Source organism: Eutrigla gurnardus (assembly GCF_963514095.1).
Source record: "Eutrigla gurnardus genome assembly, chromosome: 13".
Classification (NCBI taxonomy): domain Eukaryota; kingdom Metazoa; phylum Chordata; class Actinopteri; order Perciformes; family Triglidae; genus Eutrigla; species Eutrigla gurnardus.
In genome coordinates, this window is record NC_139936.1 from 5,448,111 (window position 1) to 5,469,030 (window position 20,920).

The following is a 20,920-nucleotide window of genomic DNA, read 5'->3' on the forward strand; positions in this document are numbered from 1 at the left end:
GGGCTATTTTGATTTTACATAGAGGTACATGAAGTAATTTAATACCAATTCATTTATTTTCTATTAAAGTGACTTTAAGGCACTTTTTTGTGAAACAGTCAACTTTAAACCAATGCTTCTATAAGACCGACCTGATAAATAAATGAGACACCAAAAACTCCTTCAGACTCCAGTGGGACCGGCAGCCACCAGCCTCTCGCTGACAGACCCAAATCCAGCTCCACTGCCCCCTTTGACCCGCTGTCGGAGCTCTGGACACTCTGAGTTTCGCCTCGCTGCTCAGCCCACACAGACACCAAGCAACTAGAGGTCCAGGCCATGTTGCTGGTTCCGCTGGAGGGAAGGGAGGACGGTGGCTGAGAAGGGTCAAACACATGCAAAATGTTGCGGGCTTTGGCATTTGTGTTTTTGCTGCTCATATGACTTGTGGCATTTGCATTTGTGAATTTTGTTTGACACTTCTCAGCAACTGTGAAGGAGGCACGGGAGAACCAGAATTCTCAGATTCTCTGAGAGGTTTTCAAAATAAAAGTACAACCTCTTTTGTCCACAGAGACAATCAAAATCAACACAGAATGAAAGTTCCTTGTAGTAACTTTAAGTAGAAATACTGCAATCTCTCAAAGTGTATTCATGTATTATCTGTGAACTACATTCTCTTTTGTGGTATGAATCACTTTGGGGCAGGTATTTTCAATTACTGACCGATAACACCTCATGTCTAGTGGAAGTTGAGTCAGCCATGCTGTGAATAGATGGTTTCACAGCAGACATTTAGACTTACAATGGCTGCATATGTTTTATTAATAACATCAACGAAGGCTCCGGTCTATTCAAGCGTTCCATACGGTAAAACCCTGACTGTGTGATGGTGAGCCAGCATGCATAATACCAGGACCCTGAAGCCAAAGCAGCTTCATACAGTTTTGCAGTCATTCATTTTATGTGACTTGTTATTTTCCTAGTGGACACGTGGGAATCCCATGGCTTAAATGAAAACACCTTAGTGGTTGGAGCATTGGTGTCATATTAACACAGTATACATTTCTATGTGGCTTGCTGTACTTCCCTACAGGACACTGGATATGACGCTGGACCTGAAGGACCCACAGTACCCGGAACATAACCTGGGCAGCCTGGAACTGGCGGTCACTCTGTCACCGAAGGAGGGAGACGCGAGGGATGCTGTAAGAAAACCATTCAATCAGATTTGTCATTCATCTCTCTCTCTCTTCCTGCACACACTACATTTCCTCCTCATTCAGGGGAAAAACTTCCTTTTTATCTCACTTGCCCCGCTGTACATCACTAATACGTCGCTACAAGATGAGGAATATTATGCCTAAAATAAGTTTTATAGATTCATAATAGAAGTTCAGCAACAGTGTTATTCCAGGTCGGTGAAGTGTTTCATCGCGCTGCAGAAGCACTGATCAGAAGGCATGCTGGGTTGAACTGGAATGTGCTGGCTTCGTTCAGCATCAGTTACTGGAAACTCTTCAACTCAGCAAATGCATATGCATAAACACAAGTGTAATTAATATGTTCTGTGGAAAAGTTCCATGTTCAAAGAGCACTGGATTCTCTTTTACTAATTATGTCGACTCGTGCCTCTGCGGACGTGCTCAGTGTTTCAGAGTTGCATTTATTTCTGTTCAATTATTTGTTTGCTTAATTGGACCCCTGCATGCTCGATCCGGAACAAGGCAGAGTCATGGGGGAAATATTTTATTCCTTTTGATCTGATGTCTTAATTCTGCTGCTTATTTAGTGCTGTAGTTCAGAGAGTCCACATTTGACAGAACAAATAAACTCTATTTAGGTTAAGCATCATTTTGGATTTTTATCCAACTGTGAAGAAAATGAGTACAAGGTCGCGCTAGTGCATTCCGGTTGAGTCGCTGTGTTGCCACCTACTGGTATGGAAGGGTAAGGGCAAATGCAGAATTAACTTTTAAATGAATTATTTATTGAACTGCTATTAAGTTATTAAGCAGCATCAACAGTGTTTCTGTAGATGCTGACCTGCGTTATATATGTGTGAGTTTTGAGGGATTTGTGATTTTTCTTTGTGCCCAGTAGTCCTCATGTAATAATTATTTTTATACTTGAACCTTTTGCACTGATAATAACATTGAACTGCAAAAATAAGCAATTATCATAATATAAATTGAAGGCAAAGTTGGAGGAAAGGAGGCAATAGCTCATATACTTTGAGGAGTTCATGTCTGGAAATAACACCCAGTAAATTACAGTATTTACTCTGTACGGTGAAGTACAATGTTTGCTGTTTTCAGTGTGATTCTTCATTATTGGACCCAAACAAAGACGTGAAAACCTAACCACGTATTTGTTTGGTTTGCCATCAGTCCAATCCTGTCTTTTTGGGTCCAGGAATGGAAATAACGTGTGAAAGAATCAAGTATAAAAATGATGGTTACACTGTATTAAAGGCACAAACTGCAGCTACTGTTTACACAAGTGATTACATCTGTGTGTGTATGAGTGCATGTCTCCATATGCACATACTTCATAACATGACAAGCCAGAGCGCTTCTTATACACTCTTTGCTTACTTAACATGCATGATGGAGAGCTGCCCTCGTTTTCTTGATATAAGCCCCGCCCCCCTTCGCACCACGCCATGACTAACATCTTGTGCCCCCGTGCCCTTTAACCTCTACCCATGCAGCTCTAGGGGGGAGACAGTAGGGGGCGCTCTGTAACAGCTTTGTCTCATTTACAGACCATGCTTTTGAGAAGGAACTGGAAGCGATCTAGTAAGGTAAATTAAAAAAAAACAGCATGTAACGCCCCCACCCGCACAACTCCCGACTGTACTGTAAACGCCACTCCCGACCGCACCGCACCTCTCCTGCACTCTTCACCTGTTTCCTGGTACATGGATGGAGTCTCCCTGGCCCCTCCCCCTTCCTCCCTCCTTTCCTCCTTCCACAGTGGTATTGGCGTTTTTTTCTTTATCTTTTCTTCATCATTGTCACGAGCTTATTTCTCCACAAGCTGCAATATACCACCCGCTATTTGCATCACCTGAGGGGATGTTTTTTTTCCGTTTTTTTTTTGGAATGCAAGTGTGATTAAGCCCAAAGGTGAACTGTATTTGAACTGTGTGAAGACAAGTCATAAGTCATGTAAATATACACCACGGCTGGAAGTAATGCACTACAATAACTACTGTAAATGAAATGAGAGCAGTTATAATCTGGCTAACACCGGGGTCATTGTATATGCATCCCGATTAATTAAAATAATCTATATTGGACTTTGATCTTTGAAGCCGTTAAATAATGCAGTGATTGTGTGCTTCTTCCACCTTTTGATCTGCACAGTGTATTGCAGCTGCTGTGTGAGAAAATAAAGCACCTGATTTGTTTTTAGGGGTTTTAAAGGAGTCCTGTACAACAAATCAACTATGAAATAAGATGATTGTGACCGTGTGGACTGATTATAGGACACTCTTAGACCCCTGTGCATCAAGTGCAAATCTTTAATGTTCACATTATTTTGAGTTCTCATCTTCACATACATACGATACCGCTGCCTTTTCTTTCTTTTCTTTATTGTGATTCTCGTCGGCTGTCGGGTTGAATAGAAAGCATGCAGGTGGGGAGCTCTGCTTATTTTTATTGGCTCATCCTTGAAGCGCTTTATTTTTTGGTCAAATACAGTATTTATAGTATCAGGTACGATCTTGTGAACACAACTGGGTTTAATCACGGCTTTGTTTGCTCATGTCTCACTTTCATCAAGTTAATCTGTCATTTAGAAGGAATCTGGAAACTCTGTTTAACTTGGATTCAGTCTCCTTATTTGCAGCGAGAGGCACTTTATGTTTCCGGCCGTAGCAAATAAAAAGTTTGATGTCCTACCGAGAGACACAGATGCACATTTGAAGTGTGTTGGCCAGAGCTGGGCAGACGTCCTGCTGTATCGAGCTTTCCCAAACTGAGCCTTTGAAGCTTCCATCTGGGCCACCCCGCCTGTGACTCAGGAACTAGCTCACACACTAACTAAGAAGCTACTGCTACCCCACCAAAAAGACACTGCTCCTACATGCCTCCATCCTCAACTGCATACATGCACAATGGTTATCTGAACCACTACTTTTTTTTAATGAAGCATCTATGAGTGTTGAACCCACAGCAGAAGATGCTAGTAGTTTGAGATAATGATTATGAGTCAGATGCATATTAAATCCAGGTCTCTTTAACTTCACCACGAGGCAAACATGCTTATTTTGGTACTTCAAACGTTTTTTATTCTTCCAAAGGGCTGACAAAAGTTGTGTGCAAGGCTGAATTAGTTCTTAAACTGAACGTTAGTATCTCTTATAAGACATCCAGCCCCCGAACATCTCCGTGCCAACGCCTCTCTCCTGCTGTGCTCTAGCAGAGAGATGTGGATTCCCAGTCCAAATAGCCCATGGTTTTTTCTGTAACGAGAGAAATATGCAGCAACAAAACAAGGAAACAATTAGGATTGTGCTGGAGTAGGACATAACGGTGACCTCTCATCATTAGCATACAGCGTGTTAGCAGCAAGTGAACAGCAGAAATGAAAGATGTGGGAGTTGCAGTATGGGAGGTTGGCAGTATTGCAGGGAGCCATTCGCATTGTTTAATGTCTGGAGAATGGAAATTAAGAGGCTCCATCTCCAGATCAAAGGCCTGTGCTGTTGAGGCAGGGTTTGTTCAGAGTTTAATGAAATTCACCCGCAAAACAAAAGCTATGCTAATAAAGTCTCCCTAACGAGGAAGGAGGAGAGGGAAAGGCAGAACGGGAGAGAGAGCGGGAGAGAGAGGGGTGTATTTGTTTGACAAATAAATACCCTGCTCTTTGTTTTAGTGAAGGATAGTGACATGATTCAAAGGGAGGTTAAATAGGCCTGTAAGTGCTGAGGAAACTGTTAAAGAAAGCACGACTCAAAATATGGAGGCTCATCAATCTAAATTTGCAGCGCTGTCGACTTACAGTACAGACGGAATGAGAAATTTACTGTTACGCTGGAACAGCGTCTTAGTGGTCTGCCCTTTTGGATAGGACCGTCTACAAATCATACATCTATTTATTTATTGTTTTATCAAGAATATTCTCAAAGAAATGCAATGAAATATACACATTAGATGTTCACATTAGATTCTTAAGTTTCTCAGCATTTTCGAGGACACATCCAGGATTTAAGATGTGATTTAAATGAAGGGATACTGTGTTTTGTAATTCATATAGATGTTCAGGCATGTCAGGGGTAAATGGTGTTGAATTATCGTATTCTGTTCGTCTTCCGTGTTTCGCCTGCTCCTCTCTGTGTTGTGTCGGTGTGTTTTTGGAATGGCTTATTTTTTCCTGTTGACAAAGTGTACAAAAAGCCATCCTTCTATCTTGGGTCTAATGAATGCATTTGTGTATTTATTCTGTGGGGTGTTTGTGTACATGCTTGTGTACGTATAAATGTTTTTGTGTAAATGTTTCTGTGGATGTGCGTGTGCCTGCTGCAGTATCAGAGTATGCGTCTGTCAGATGTGCACAGAAAAGCCCAGCTGTGGCGAGGCATAGTCAGCATCAGTCTGATAGAAGGTCGCCACCTCCAGCCCATGGACGCCAACGGCCTCAGCGACCCTTACGTCAAATTCAGGATGGGGCACCAGAAGTACAAGAGCAAGGTAATCCAATTTACAATTGTACCTCCATATAACTCTGAATGAGGCTCTTTAAATGTGGCCCTGTGATCAAAGTAAGAAAGGACCGATTGTATGGTAAGATTTTTTTTTAATTTCTCATATTCATTAAACACTTGAGCGATTGAGAGAGAGGCCTTTTCAGTTATACAATTTGTATTGAAGACTTTTCTGAACATTGCTCGGTAGAAAAATAGCAAACCTTTCACAATACACGTCCTCGTCTTTTCTCAGACAATTCCCAAAACGCTGAACCCCCAGTGGAGAGAGCAGTTTGACTTCCACATGTATGAGGAGCAGGGAGGCTTTGTGGACATCACAGTCTGGGACAAAGATGCTGGCAAGAAGGACGACTTCATGGGGAGGTACAGTGGTCTTCATCAGTCTTTCTGGGGCACGAAGGTCTTTACAGGATGTATAGGTAGAGTGTGCCTAGCTGACCAAAATCACACGTCTTACATCTTACACAAAAAAGGTTGCACAATGACCGTATATCCAATCATTTTAGTTCAAATAGCGATGTCTGTAATTCGCATTTCTTTACCTCCCGTTCAATATCATGAGTACAGCGGCATGGAGGCACACGAGGCACCTTTGCTTTGGACTCTTTGACCCAAGGTCAGTAATTACTATTGCTGTACCTTGATATTAACTGGAGACATTTTAAGGGCAAGCCCAAAAAAAAAAATAATAATAAATCAATTCAGTCAAGAGAAGATGCTCTCAAGTGCATACTTAAAGTAATTAATTGCGTCAGCTTTGGCTGCGTTCTCTGCCGTTGCTCATAACCTCCACACATGACGCCTGCTATGCTGCGACCGGTTATTTTTGCTGTTGCTATGCTCTGGTGCACCGTGCAAGTCATTTTAATGAGTTTCTATATAGTGAGAGTGGAGATGCCTTTCTGTGTGACTTCTTTGTTAACTGTACTGACGATTCCATGTGATTATTACTTTACAAGCGGTTTTCTGCAAACTTCAGCCCCCCCGAAATGACTACACTAGCATTTCTTTAAGTTTAGTCCTTATTATCCTCCGTAGCTTTGCTTAGCTTCCTCTTTTACTGTCCACCTCCTTTTCAGCGCAGTCAGCCTTCCCGACAAAAATGGTACAATAACTCTGCATCTGTGTTTTCTGTTGATTTGTGCGTGTCTGTGCACTTTAGGTGTACCATCGACCTGTCACATCTCAGTAAAGAACACACACACAAGCTGGACCTGCCGCTGGAGGAGAGTGAAGGTGTGCTGGTGCTGCTGGTAACGCTCACTGCTTCCGCCGCCGTTTCCATCTCAGACCTGTCAATCAACATGCTGGACGACCCGCACGAGAGACACCAGATCACACAGAGATATGTGAGTTTGTTTTACTGCAAGAGTGGCTTTGTCTGGAGTTTAGGATATTTCATAATGTCCATCCAGCTAGATCAAATTTCATGCAGCACACTAGCTGTATTACTGCTGGTGTGTCTTCTTCCACTAATTGGTGGCTGAGTGACCCGTTTCAACATGTCCAAGTTGCAAAGACAAATGAAAGTATTGTCTTTTCTGTGTCATGAGTCAGACTGACATGTCTCCCTCACACATATATCGTCACGTTGGAATGAAGTCATAATTGATTCACATCTTATTTATCAAGATTTTCTTTAATCCACAAAGCTTCAGCTGTGATTTGATGTGATGAAGAGGGAGATGATGAGATCCATAAAGGAAAAGGAAGGAAGAAACCCACGGGTTGAACCGTTTTCAAATGATAGAGGCTCACTTTGCTGGTTTGTTTGTGTTGCTGATGGTTCAAGCCACCCAGTATTGTGCCGTATTTGCATCAGCATCCTGCAGTGAGTAGTGGATATTTGATCGTTGCAAGTGGGATCATTTATTTGTGTGTTAAATTTCTTGGCTTGCGGGGCAGTCGTCATTGATTTGAGCTAAGTATGAAAGAGAGAGAGAGAAGCCGAGAGAGCTTTAAGGCCCCGTCCGTCCCAGAGGCTCTCCATTCAACACAATGGTTTCAGTCTATGTCTTTGTCTTAGCAGAGTTAACCCCTCACACCCTGTCACTCCTTGATACAAAAAGACACTCTCACACACACACACACACACACACACACACACACCCACACACACACACACACACACACACACACACACACGTTCAATTGCTTTCATTCACTGACAACCTTGACATGGGACATTTCTCTGCTCTAAACGGAATCAGCAGTTCTCTCTCGGTGCTGTAGCCATGTCTGCTTTCAGCCATTCGGACTTTTAATGGAGGAGATTTGTTCACTTAATGCCTTTTTAGTTTAATTTGCAAAAAGATACCCCATTTTTTAATGATTATTACATTTGTGTCGTAGAGTTGTTGGAGCACAGTGTTCCCATGAGAACCCACGTGTGTTTCTATGTGCGGCTATACCGTACAGAGATGGAACGTGCTCTGATTCCAGTTAGCGGTGCGTTCCCATCTGGTGTGTCTTTGTGTCTTCCGGTGTGTGCATAGGAACCAGCGGCGAGGCTCCACAGGCCAAACACGGGTGCCGCGACCTACATAGCCGTGGCGCTGCCTTATTGGCTAGCCACAGGAGGTTGACCACTCTGCTCCGCGCTGCAGCAACCACCCAAGATCAGAGGGGGGAGCTCTAGGACTGGGACATACGCATGCTGTGCCTCTCATCACAGCCACAAAATGAGGGCGGGGAGCTTTAGCGTATGCGTGTGTGTTTGTGTGAGTGTGTGTAATAGGGGGCGAGAGGTAAAGGATGAGGGTTGCACCAGGAAGGGAAGGCGTGTAAAATGAAAAGAAAAAGCTATTTCACCTCTCTCACAACTCGCGCAGACCCCGTTTTTCTGCTTGGCTGAAGGCGAGACGTTTTCTTTCCTTGCCTACCTCTTTTTCCTGCCTCCTTCTCCGTCCCGCTCCCCCAGCAGCGTCGACTCTTTGTCTGTTGCTACTGTGGCCCTCCTGTTAGATGAAGGGATGGGGAGATAGAGGCTGGTGGAAGGTGGGGGGTTGCAGATGGAGGGGCACAGTAAGGTCGGTTTTGAAGACGTGAATGGTCTCTACCTATTAACATATTCCTTTTCCCCCCGACCGGCCGTCTTTCAGTTGGAGAATTTAATAAAGATGTACCTTATCTCTGATAAGACCAAGTACCACCACTAATACATAACAATGCTGCTCAAAGCCCAACATTCTGCCCGGTGTGTGTGTATGTGCGTGCACGTGTGGCTAGGTGTATGCTGCACGTTTGTACTGACTGGTATTATCTGCTTGAAATCAGCTGTCCAGCCTGCACAATGCATCCACTACTGCTAATCACAAAACAGGCACACACATACAGACGCATGCAAAAACAGCACGCTCCTGCATCAGCAATCTAATAAAGAAAAGATAGGGGAGCAATACAAGCTCCGTGCTGTCATCATCACGGCTTTAAAGTACAGATACCTTCACAAATTAGAACGAGGAAGAGGAAACAATCGAAATCCTCCTCCTGCCTCCCCTCCGCTCATCATGAGAACACACACACACTACTTTAAAGCAGTGTGTAGCTGTGGATGCAAAATGTAGATATGGTGAAAAACAACAACAAAAAACACCCACACTCCTACGTTCGTGCACGCTTTTAATAACCTGAATCTCTAGGAAGACATTACAGATTTTAAAACCTACAAATGTCTTTGCCGCACACACGTGCACACACACACACACAAATGAACACACGCCACACCTGATGTGGTCACAATGAGGTCACTGTGTTGCATTTAGCAGGTGTTTTTTCCTCATCCCAATCTGTGGCCATTGAAGAAAGCAGATAATGGACACCTGAGTGCCGGGATCTGTCGCTAGCGCCGAGCTCATTAATGTCTCTCTCATTCTAGCTGTTCTGCATTGTGATGGCTGTGTGTGTGCGCGTGTGTGTGTGTGTGTGTGTGTGTGTGTGTCTGCCAGGTTTGCGAGTTCCTCTGTACACTTGCATTTACCGCATGTATGCGTGTGAATGAGTACACACGGTTTTCTCCTGCTAACTACTTTGAATGCAGCTGACGGCAGAGCCGTATGCAACACGGTGCAATACACTTAGTGTCAACTGCCTTAGATGTACTATTTCTCACCGTAACCTTTCCTTCATCCCTAATTACTGTTTCCCAGAAGTAGCGAGGGACAGAGGGAGAGGAGAGAAAGAGATTTATGCATTATGATGGCAAAGGAGCACACACACTAATGGCTCTTAATGGGCCTGAGGTGGCCGCAAGATGGGTGGATGAGAGAAGGAGGACATGGCGACCTCCGCTGAAGTGGTGGCACTTCACCACCCACATGTATGCACATTCAGACGCGCACACACACCTGCAGTACCTCTCCCACCCACTCCAGTGCACCACTCAAAGGTGAAGAGAGAGGACACAACCTGGACAGGAAGTTGGATAAGGGGGTTGAAGCAAAGTGTCGGGCAGAGAGCAAACTTTGAGAGAGAATCGTCTCATCGCGTTGATGAGCCGAAGTGGGAATTGGGAGGAAAGTTGTTAGCATCTGATTTTTTGCGTTTGAGCTTTTCACAAGCAATATGTGAAAAATGAAATGTCCCCCTGAACTGCGCGGCTGCCGGGCGAACGCTTTGTGCGCGTCTGCGTGTGAAAACGTTAGACGGAGCTCTGATGAAAGGTGACATGATGCAAAGATGACAGCGAGTCATCAGCCCATGCCGGGGCTGATTCATCAGCGTGTTTGTGTGTCTGTTGAGTGTGACAGAGACGCGAGGAAGATGTCACAGCGACAAGATGTCAATCACAGGCAGGCAGGGACGAGGGTTTGTTTTATGAAAGCTAACTCTGTCCTTCCACTCTCCTCTTCCTCCCTCCTTCTCATCTCCTCCTCTTCCCCCGTCAGTGTCATGGCCTCCCTTCATCTCTCGTCATCTACCTACCCGTCTGTCTGTCCACCTTCTCCATCTTTATACTGTTTATGTTGACGTGGAGGTGGAGGATGGGTGTGTTGTCTCCACCCGTCATTGAGGCTGAGCCCTAAACGTCCCCTCAGGGAACCTGGATGATGGCTTTGGGGTGGGGAAATACCTCTGCATCCATCCATACATTAAAGAAGCAATTATATCTAATTTTCTTCATTCCAGCTTGATGCCATTTTGTTTGTCTATGTATCAATATAGTGATGATACTAGTATCGTTTTGGTACAATATCAAACCAGTACTTTTTTTGGTACTGTTTTGTGTTTGTTTTCCAATAAAATCCTTTTTTTTTCACTTGATAAAAGAAGCCAAACTTCTTTTGTCCAAACGAGAGAGTCCAAATTGTTGCGATTTAAATCAAGAACTATCTAACAATTAAACGAGATTACAAAGAAAATCCTGTCTAAATCCGTAAATATCTGATTCATGAATCTATCAACCAAGAAGTTAGGATGTTGGATTCCCTGCTAATACTGTTGAAGACTAACACGTCAGCCATCATGTTGCCCTTGTTTCTCTCTCCGTTGCCTCCCTCGTGCCCTTTCTCTGACTCCTCTTCTCCATGCCTCTTTCTTCCTGGCTGCTCCCTAATAATCACAACAAGCAGCTGTATCTTCACAGAAATCGTGCCTTAAAATTGAGAGTTGTCCCCTGCCTCTCTCTCCCTCTCTCCCTCTCTTTCGCTCTCTTTCACATACTCTTTCCCCCTCTCTTTCTTTCACACACTCTCCCCTCTCATCTCCTTTAGAGAGCTTTTGGACAATGATATCGCTGGAAACAGGCAGAGTCTGACAGAGTTGGTAATAATGAATTAAGTCTGTAGCCTGGCCCTGACTCTGAAATTTAAATTATAATTACTCCTGTGGGGATGGAAGGGTTATTGCCAGAGAGAGAGAGAGACTGAGAGAGAGAGAGAGAGAGAGAAATAAATTGAAGTGAAGTGCATTTCCACTTTGCTTTTAAGACATGCCGACATGCTACTCAATTTGGCCTCAGTATAGGTTTTCAATGCATGTGTTTAATACCTGAGTATTTGGGTGTGAACAAAAGCATTAGTTTATGACGGTGCGTGTCCGGCAGTGTGCGCCCATGCCTCATGGCCCCGCCATTGATCTCCACAGGTTTCCCTTTATTTTGCAGATTTACAGACCGGTTTTCACACAGTCATCATTATTTCTCCTGGTTGTTAAAACCTTGTACATACAGTATTTCCTCTTTTCCATTTTTGTGGATCACAGAGACACGTGGCTTCCCTCGACTGTGTATGTTAGTGTGTGTGTGTGTGTGTGTGTGTTTGAGTGTGTGTGTGTGTGTGAGCATGCAAGAAGAAGGAAACCATCAGGGGGAGATTGTTTGTGAGTAAGCTTGTATGCTTGACTTTTCATTTTTACGGCTGGTTTGTTCATCCACTATGAGTGTCACCCCCTCCTTTTGTTTGGATGTTGTTTTAACTGGACTGTGTGTGTGTGTGTGTGTGTGTGTGTGTGTGTGTGTGTGTGTGTGTGTGTGTGTGTGTGTGTGTGTGTGTGTGTGTGTGTGTGTGTGTGTGTGTGTGTGTGTGTGTGTGAGATATCACTGGCAGTCATGCTTGGCTGGATGTGTCCACTCGCCACAATATCTCTGTTAAGAGTATTAGCGGTCTCAGACTGTGTGTCGGTAGTATACTGCGAGCCCTTTGCAGACACATTAATAACAATGAAACAACATCACATGCAAATTGTGCATATGTGCTGTCATTTCTTTTGTTTCTCTCGCTATATAATGCAGATTGTTAGTTTTATTTCCTGTTGCCGCTGCTATTCATTCACACCCTTAACACTTCTTCTTTCTCTCTTTCTAACAACATTGTGAGGAAGCAATTCATGGCTACTTAAATAAGTAAATACCAGCCTGCATATCCTATTAAATTATCCAGACTGAAGGTGTGCACCGGGGAGGAAATCAACTTTTTTTATAATAATACACCTCAACATTTGTTAGAACTGTATTCAAACTTCTGCTTTTTGTTCATGATGGGCTCGGAGAGAAGAAACAATGGTTTCAAGCTGACGTTCCTCTGTTCACAGGAAATGTACTGACACTACTTTTCAATAAAAACTACAGTCCTTTCCTCTATGACTGACTCTTATTCATTTAGAGTCTAACAGTAAATGGAACAGTTAGTGCAAAAGTACAAAAACCCGTCCTCTAATGGCAGCACTGGACAGTCTATAGTTAATAGACAGGTTTTCATGAGTTCTCACTCCGTATATTGGGAATAGATCTAAAGCTGAAATCTCTCATTCTAGTGAGCATGTTGAAGTGTTCACCTTGCCTTTTGTGAACAATGACCTCATATTTGTTCTACCTTTTATCCGTGCACTGTATTTATTTGATGTAACCTTTTGCAATGTGTTTCTCCATGGCTCATCTTCTTTATAAGAAATCGGTGAAGTTCCCTTTTATGCGAACGGCACAAAGTTAAGAAACATTTCAAAGAGGCAAACGCAGCTATTCAGTGAAATTAAATCCGGCCATTTGTCCCCTGTTACTCGCCTATAAATGCCAGCTCTACATTTTCAAAGAAGAGAACTGTTAAAGGACATATTCTACCCTTTCCTCTCTTAATGAAATGTCAGCCTATTGACCTGCCTTTCTCTTCAATGCTAATTTGGCGTCCTCGCTGACCTTTCAACCCTGTTCCTACGGCGTTTCAGAGCCTGTGGAGGTCGTTCAACAACCTGAAAGACGTCGGCGTGGTGCAGGTGAAGGTCATCAGGGCTGAAGGACTGATGGCAGCAGATGTCACAGGTAAGACAATGACCTTAAGTCCAAACAAGACTCCAACCTCTGCAGATGTCATATACATCGTTAAAAGTTAGTCTCTTCGTTTGTCACATTCATGTATTCATGTGTGCTTAGAAATGATTTGTCATTTCTGTTAAGAGTGGGCTTAACAGAGCATCTGATAACTCTTGCTTGAGTTTTGCATTTGAACCGTTCGTGTAGCTCATTTTCCTCTGCCATGAATCTCGACGACGATAAAGTCAGGGTCGGGTTTAATGTTGGGTTTAAGGGATGATCCTCTGTGAGAATCCTCAGAGAGAGTTAAAGTCTACATTGTGCAGGACGCTAAATTTGTCTCTGCATTTTTTTTTTTTAGAAAAAGATGCAGGCTGCTCATTTGAATAATAGAGAAAAAGTACATATTTGAACCAACAAATCTCTCTCTCCCTCCTCCTCCTCCTTCTCCTCCTCCTCCTCCCTCCTCCCGCTCTTTCTCGGCTTGCTCTCTCTGAATCCTCCTTTCTCCATTAATTCTTACTTTTAATTAGGTCTACAGTGGACAGGCCTAGTTTTTCACTCTGTATTATCTAGTAGAGAGAGAGAGAGAAAGATGTGTGTGTGCGTGTGTGTGAGAGAGAAAGTCGAGAGTTTCTTTCTCCATTTGAAACAGCCACAGTCCCATTAGCCAATACAGAGTGGAGCTGGTTGATTTGGGTTATTGCGTGGAGCGGCTGGAGCAGCCGGAGTGCAGGGCTAATGGCTCTCCGGCTCTTGTATTTCACTCGGAGCAGAAATTTGCTCTGTGGCCTCGTTGTAGAGCTCATCATTCAGTCTGAGCTTCATGGATACTCCCCCCCCCCCAAAAAAAGAAAAACACATGTAAAACTGTGGCAATATATGTCTAGTGGCTGTTTGTTTGTGTGTGCTGGTTTTTACGTGGTCATGGAGAACTCGTTGGCTTTCCGAGCAGTGCCTCTGCAGCCTGTGGTGACTTGGAATTATTGCTACAGGCTTCCCAGTTAAACTGCAGCATGTCTCGTGGTGTCAACCAGGGTGAATATTTTACATAGAAATGACTAAGAATACAAAAGAGTTTTTTTTTTAAAATAAAATGAAAAATTCAGATTTGTGGAGAAAAAAAAAAACCCACAGCAAAAACGTTGAAAACTTGGATGTAAGTTTAAGTTATTCTTGCAAGCAAGAAAAAAAGAAGAAGAAATAATTCATTCTCTCCAGAAAAAAAGGATTCATTTCAGCAAGTTTAACCCGTAAAAAGCAGTAGGCAATGGGCTTGTTTCTATGGAGCATTCCTGTTTTGAGTCCGACACTGTGTGTGTTTGCGTGCGTGCATGTGTGTGTGTGTGTGTGTGTGTGACTGGCAGAAACAATAGCTATGTAAGAGCCACATAAGAGCCCTCACCACATGAACACCCTATTTTAACAGCCCAGACCAAGAGAGGGTCAGGAGCAAGGTGAGGGAGAAACAGACAGACAAACAGACGGACAGAGAGGAGGTCACCTCGAGAGAGAGAGAGAGTTCACCATCTCTCTCCCATTCACAGTCTGTCTGTCTCCCCTCTCTCTCTCTCTCTCTCTCTCTCTCTCTCTCTCTCTCTCTCTCTCTCTCTCTCTCATACACACACTCTCTGTGTCTCTCCTCTCTGGCCATCTCTCTCTCTAATTGAAGTGTTTTTGTGGAGTAGCTCCTCTCCAGCCCGAGTAGGATAACTGAAAATAGTCTCTAAAACCAACAATCCGTTTGTCTGCCAGCTCTTGTCCCTCTGAGTGGATACACTGTTCGACATTTCAATAGACACACACACACACACACACACACACACACACACACACAAACCCGTGCACATGCACTCCCAGCAACAATGTCACAGCATGTGTAGACTTCTTAGACATCTTCACTCTATATCAAAACAGTGTACGTTTCCCACCGCCGAGGAAAGACCGTATATAACCTTCTATAGTCGATTTAAAGTGATGGAAAATGAATGCGATTGATTTACATTTTCAAGTCTGAATCCTAATTAATTGTGATTATACGGCAACATGAGAGCGTGCGCTCTCCAACCTCAAACTCCTCACTAACTCTCGGCTTCCTGCGAGGCAATTACAAGCGCGCTCCCTCGTCCCCGTACTGTATTCATCCTCCACACTTATCTTAGGGCGCACTGAAATGAGTTTGAGCCCGCCGCTCGCTGCAAACCCTCCGAAGCGCCACCGAGACGGGGACCCAGAGGGGGGGAGGGGCTTTTTTTGCTCGGACATTACCTGGATGATCTCTGAGTGGCGCTCAAACCTGAGCGTGTAATTGGTTAAGACAGCCGCCTCTGGTGCTGGTGGCCAATAAGGTGAAAGTTCATCACCAATGACAACTGGCTCTCTGCGGCAACACAGCCTGCCATGTCATTAAAAACACAATATTAGAGGGAAAATGGGGGGAGGGACATGGTTGTGTAGAAATAATTTCCAGCTCTTAATTTGGATGATTGCATTTAAATTTAATCAGACTTGATTTGTGGGGACAGCATTATAATCGTTTATGCTCCGAGATGATTTAATGATGGAGGATTATTCACTACTGTAAAAAAATATATTTTTATTCACTTGTTTACAATTTAAAAACACATTTTGATGTGTATTCATGATCCAAGGAAGGATTTAAATGTTACTGTATATATAAGTATGTACATTGAGAAGTCTTTTAGTCTATTTCACTGTATCTTGTTTTCCGTCGAGGAGTCTTGGCTGTCAATATCCACTTCAAACACTCGACATCAATAAAGCCCCACCAACAGATATGAAAGGCAACACCTACGGCTCAGCATTGATCACGGTGACATTTACTTTGCACACCCACTAAATGTCCTGCCCTTGTCACAACATTTGAAGAAAATCACACCAATCAATGACACTCACTTACACACACATTTCCCAAGACACACACACACACACACACACACACACACACACACACACACACACACACACACACACACACACACACACACACACACACACACACTTACACAAGCCCATGCAGAGAGGGGGGCTTTGAACTCAATTCCAACTTTGTTGGGTTTTATTATGCAACATTGCTGCTCTACTAATATTTCAATATTCTCACTCGTTTCCATGGGAATTATTGTGGGACATATATTTTTTTTAACTTCCTGACCCAGTCTTTTCAAGCGATAAGCTCCAACAAACAGCGCAACAGCTCCCAACAGTTTTAATAAAAAATAATGATCAAAGCCAGAATTAAGAGTTTTGTTGTTTTTAGTTAATTCTGAGGGAATGGAAGGGAGGTGGGCTGGCAGGCATGGGGAGCCGCTCTCCCTCCTTTCCGTGTACAAAGACATTGAAATATGAGATGTTAGTAAACAAATGGTGACTATATAGGACATTACTGGTTTTGATTATTATAGTACAGTACGCTATTCTCAGGAGGAGGGAATAACTCTGTGATTATGTTTACTTCTCCTCTCGCTCGCGGTTACATAACCGTAGTAAATTCTCAATTGAAAGTTTTGTTGGAATTAATTAGCATTAATGAATATGATTTATAGTGAACCATATATCATATCAGTTTTATGACATCTGAGGGTCTTTAAAGTTTCACGCCGCGTCATAAAGTTTTATCCTCTGGCAGTGACGGACCACTCAAATGATTTCATATCTGAGATTTTAAAACACACATTTGGCTTCATGCTGTTTTGTTATTACTCCTGTAATACGTTACATCTTATATTGATTGAAACCAGTATTGCTAGTGTGTAAAAACTGTGTGGCAGTAATTAACAGTTTAAGTTCAATTTTAATATCCAAAAATCCTTTTCACAGTTTTTTTTTATTATTAATTTTACATTGCTGTCAAAATGACAAAGCAGAATGGATGAGGAGGAAACGTCTTCTGTCATTCTTTCATCATTTAATTGTTATGATATTCTTGCTTTTTTTTTCTTTTCTCGCCGCTCGCTTGGAATCGCTAATCACGGACCGGCTGTGTTTCTCACACTCCTGCTCCGCTGTCTTTATCTTCTACTTTGAACTTCTCTGGCCTTCAGAGCCACGTCGCCGTCTGTGTCCTCCTCACACCATCCATTCTCAGTGTCCTCTCTCTCCTTTCACTCTCCCACCCCCTCCTCGTGACCGCCCAGGGCCGCCTTGTCCTGGAGCTTATCTTCTAGTTGTCCACGTTCCCAGGGTTGTTGATAGAAACGGCTCGCAGCTGTTCCACTGATATACCGTTTAATAATATATATGGCATCAGGGCTAAAAAATGAAAATTACACTTCTGATAAGTCCGGCGTTTGGAGCTGTCGTGTGGTAAAAAGGGAGGATGCTATAAACTATCCGTCTTAATAATATGAGGGGGAGATATACGAAAGCTGTTGGAATTACTTCAGATTCTTCTTTCAAATCTAAAGCGAACAAAAGTTTAATGTCAACAGTGTGTGTGTGTCTTTTCACCGAGAAGGTCACACTCGTGTGCTTGTTCCTTCTTTTTTATCCGTTTTGCTCGGCAGGTAAGAGTGACCCATTCTGTGTGGTGGAGCTGAGTAACGATCGGCTGCAGACGCACACCGTCTACAAAAACCTCAACCCAGAGTGGAACAAGGTCTTCACTTTGTGAGTGGCTTTTACAACACCCACATGTCACACAATGGAGGTTTAAAATAAAAAAAATGTAACGGACATGTACCTTTTTTGAAGGAAAAAAAAATCTATAATTATGTTTTTAATTCATAGCATTCATCATTTTTTTTGTCTTGTCTTTTTATTAATTATGGTCCAATCTGAGGAAAATCTATCGATCACAATTTATGTTGTCGGATGCCTTTTTCATTCATGAACTATGAAATAATAATCAAAAAATCATTATCAAAGTGTTTAGAAATGTGTTGTATGCCTACAATAAATCTGAGATATTAACATAAGAGAAGAAGAAGGCTTACCACATTTTTCCTTATTCAAAAATGACTAAAACATATATAGTAACACAGAGGCAGTAATTGAATGTTAATGATCCAACCCTGCATTATTTCTTAAATATGTGATATTTAATTCTAGAATACTAACGTGTTAATTCCCAGTGATGGGGAAGGTTAATTTAGTCATTTTTTTTGAGTGCACATCTTTCTCGTAGCCTCCTTTCTATACATAACATCTCCTTTCTAGCCTAGTTTTCAAAAGATGACACGTCTGAGCTCCACACTTTAATTCTACTTAGCTCACGCGGTTGCTTTATGTGCAGCCTCACATTAAGCTTATTAATGGTGATTTTCTAAACATTTATACAAATGTAATGGAGGGTTTTCTAATACAAGGCATGTGTTATGTCTCTTTTCTCGTTTTCAGATATTAAATTTTCTTTAGAGGCTTTAACATTTAGAAAAAACGGATGGGAAAGCTTTCACACTGTTTTAGTTTGTAACCCATATTTCAGTATGTGTGTCACCGGCGTTGTCTCTGTGTGTGGTCCAGCAACGTGAAGGACATCCACTCGGTACTCGAGGTCACCGTTTACGACGAGGACCGAGACAGAAGTGCAGACTTCCTGGGAAAAGTGGCTATTCCTCTCCTAAATGTGAGTCAAAGGCAGGTTTCTGTGTGTTTCTCTTTCCTTTTCCTTTGGGGATAATAGAGAGAACATAGAGGAACGGAAAGAAATGAAAACACAGTGGAAGATATAAAAAGCAGAGGTTATTTTTGCAACTCCACAGATGAGACTGTTATTATTTCACAAAGAGGAAGAGATGACAGGAAGGAGGAAACAAATGTAAGAGAGGCTAAGAAAAAGGGGAAGATTGATAGGTGAGAAGAAAGAAAGTGAGGGGATGAGATATGATATGAAAATGACATTGATCGAGAGATGGAACGAGCCGATTTAAAGAAAAACGACGAAAATATATCTATAGAACGCCTGTGAAAGTACTGCGACTAATATATCCATGCTCTGCTGTACAGTATGATTCCCCAGGATAGTTAATTTCTGTTTGACAGAGCCGAGTTGCAGTGGGTAATGAACAGGTACTTGTCAGAGTTGCCACAGTTGTTTTGGGTTCCCTGTCAGCGCCAGCAGCTGGGGTTCAAAGGTGGCCCGGGGAGCCGATTCAGCCGGGTATTGCCAGACAGACGCCTGTCATGTCCCTCTCCCACAGATCCAAAATGGAGAACGCAAAGCCTACGCCTTGAAAAGCAAGGAGCTGACAGGGCCAACAAAAGGGGTCATCTTTCTCGAAATAGACGTGATTTTTAATGCTGTAAGTCTTTCTTTAGCTTTTTTGATTCTCTTCCCTGATTTTTTTTTTTTTGCCCTCCCCCCCGCCACCCCCCCATTATCCTCTCTCTCTCCATCCCTCTCTTGTTCTCTCCAGCATCCCCCCACTACGCTGCTGTTGTCTTTATTCTGTTTGTCCCCCCCCTCCCCTCCTCCTCCTCCCTCCCTCGCTTCCATCTCATCCCTCGTCCCTTGTCCCTCGTCCTCATTTTGGCTTTAATTATCGAAGACTCCCTCTCAACAGCCTTTGTTCGCCCATTCACCATCGCTGTGTGTGTCCTATAGCGGCCATCTTACGGCTTTCTCTCCCGCTCCCTCTAGCCTCTGACATGGGGCACGCTCTACGCATGTGCTGCCGCTATCACAACACATCGTTAGGAAAAACCTTCAATAACCACCAATACAGTTCCCCACTACTTAGTTAAAGATAGGTGCGATGCCGCTCTCACCGCTGTTTCACGAGGCTGTGTGTGTTCACTCCGTCCTCCAGGTGAAGGCTGGTCTCAGGACGTTGATTCCCATTGAGCAGAAGTATATCGAGGAGGAGCCCAGAGTGTCCAAACAGGTACATCAGCAGCCAACGCTTATCTTCTAACCACGCCGCCCTTATTTATTTGATTTTTTTGTATCTGTGTCCACCGCTGTTTCCCTTATTCTGCTTAACTGACTGAAGCAAAACCAACAAGCCTGCAGAGTGGCATCTTGTAAACCGCAACAACTGTGTGGGCAAGATACAACAGGATGATTGAAGGAAAAACAGCATTTTGTTTCTTTTTTTTTTCTCCCTCTTCCCTCCTCTCTCTCTTCTCTCATCCCCCCCCCCCCCCCCCCCCCCCTCGCATCCACTCTGAGTGGTGAATAGAAATGTCAAGCTGTCAGCTCTGGGGTGCATAAGTAGATTGGCCATCCTTATAGTTGGCCCTCTTTGCCACTGCTGCTTTGCACTTCATTGTCACGCCGCTCAGTGTGGCGGCACCACAAAGGGCTGAATAGTAGGGGCTGGCCCACATCAGACATGTCATATGAGTGACCGTTAGGGCTCGGTAGTCAATGCTGCGCCGTGCACAGCCGAGCACAGACCCCAGAGCAGCTCAACGCAGGCACCGGCTCCCATGACACAGCCCTCCATCCATCCAGTCCCTCCGTTCCTCACTGTTTCATCCCTCTCTGATGGCCTCTCGCTCGGCCCACTCGACGA

At 43.4% G+C, this 20,920-nt stretch overlaps 1 protein-coding gene across 8 annotated transcripts in view; it reads left to right on the plus strand.

Annotated features, from left to right (window-relative positions):
* The window catches only part of mctp1a (multiple C2 domains, transmembrane 1a), a 455,748-nt gene that overhangs the window by 47,298 nt on the left and 387,530 nt on the right, over positions 1-20,920 (plus strand). For 6 of the 8 annotated variants that reach the window (XR_014598230.1, XR_014598231.1, XR_014598232.1 and 3 more), the window contains exons 5-14: positions 1,076-1,187; positions 2,747-2,785; positions 5,517-5,681; positions 5,931-6,061; positions 6,861-7,047; positions 13,358-13,451; positions 17,969-18,071; positions 18,927-19,029; positions 19,604-19,705; positions 20,213-20,287. Coding sequence is in view for 5 of the 8 variants with exons in the window: in XM_084025756.1 (XP_083881882.1) it covers positions 1,076-1,187; positions 2,747-2,785; positions 5,517-5,681; positions 5,931-6,061; positions 6,861-7,047; positions 13,358-13,451; positions 17,969-18,071; positions 18,927-19,029; positions 19,604-19,705; positions 20,213-20,287 (1,111 nt within the window). In the remaining 3 variants the exon portion in view is untranslated. The remainder of the gene's footprint in view (positions 1-1,075; positions 1,188-2,746; positions 2,786-5,516; positions 5,682-5,930; positions 6,062-6,860; positions 7,048-13,357; positions 13,452-17,968; positions 18,072-18,926; positions 19,030-19,603; positions 19,706-20,212; positions 20,288-20,920) is intronic. The other 2 variants (XM_084025757.1, XM_084025759.1) reach the window with 1 other exon arrangement.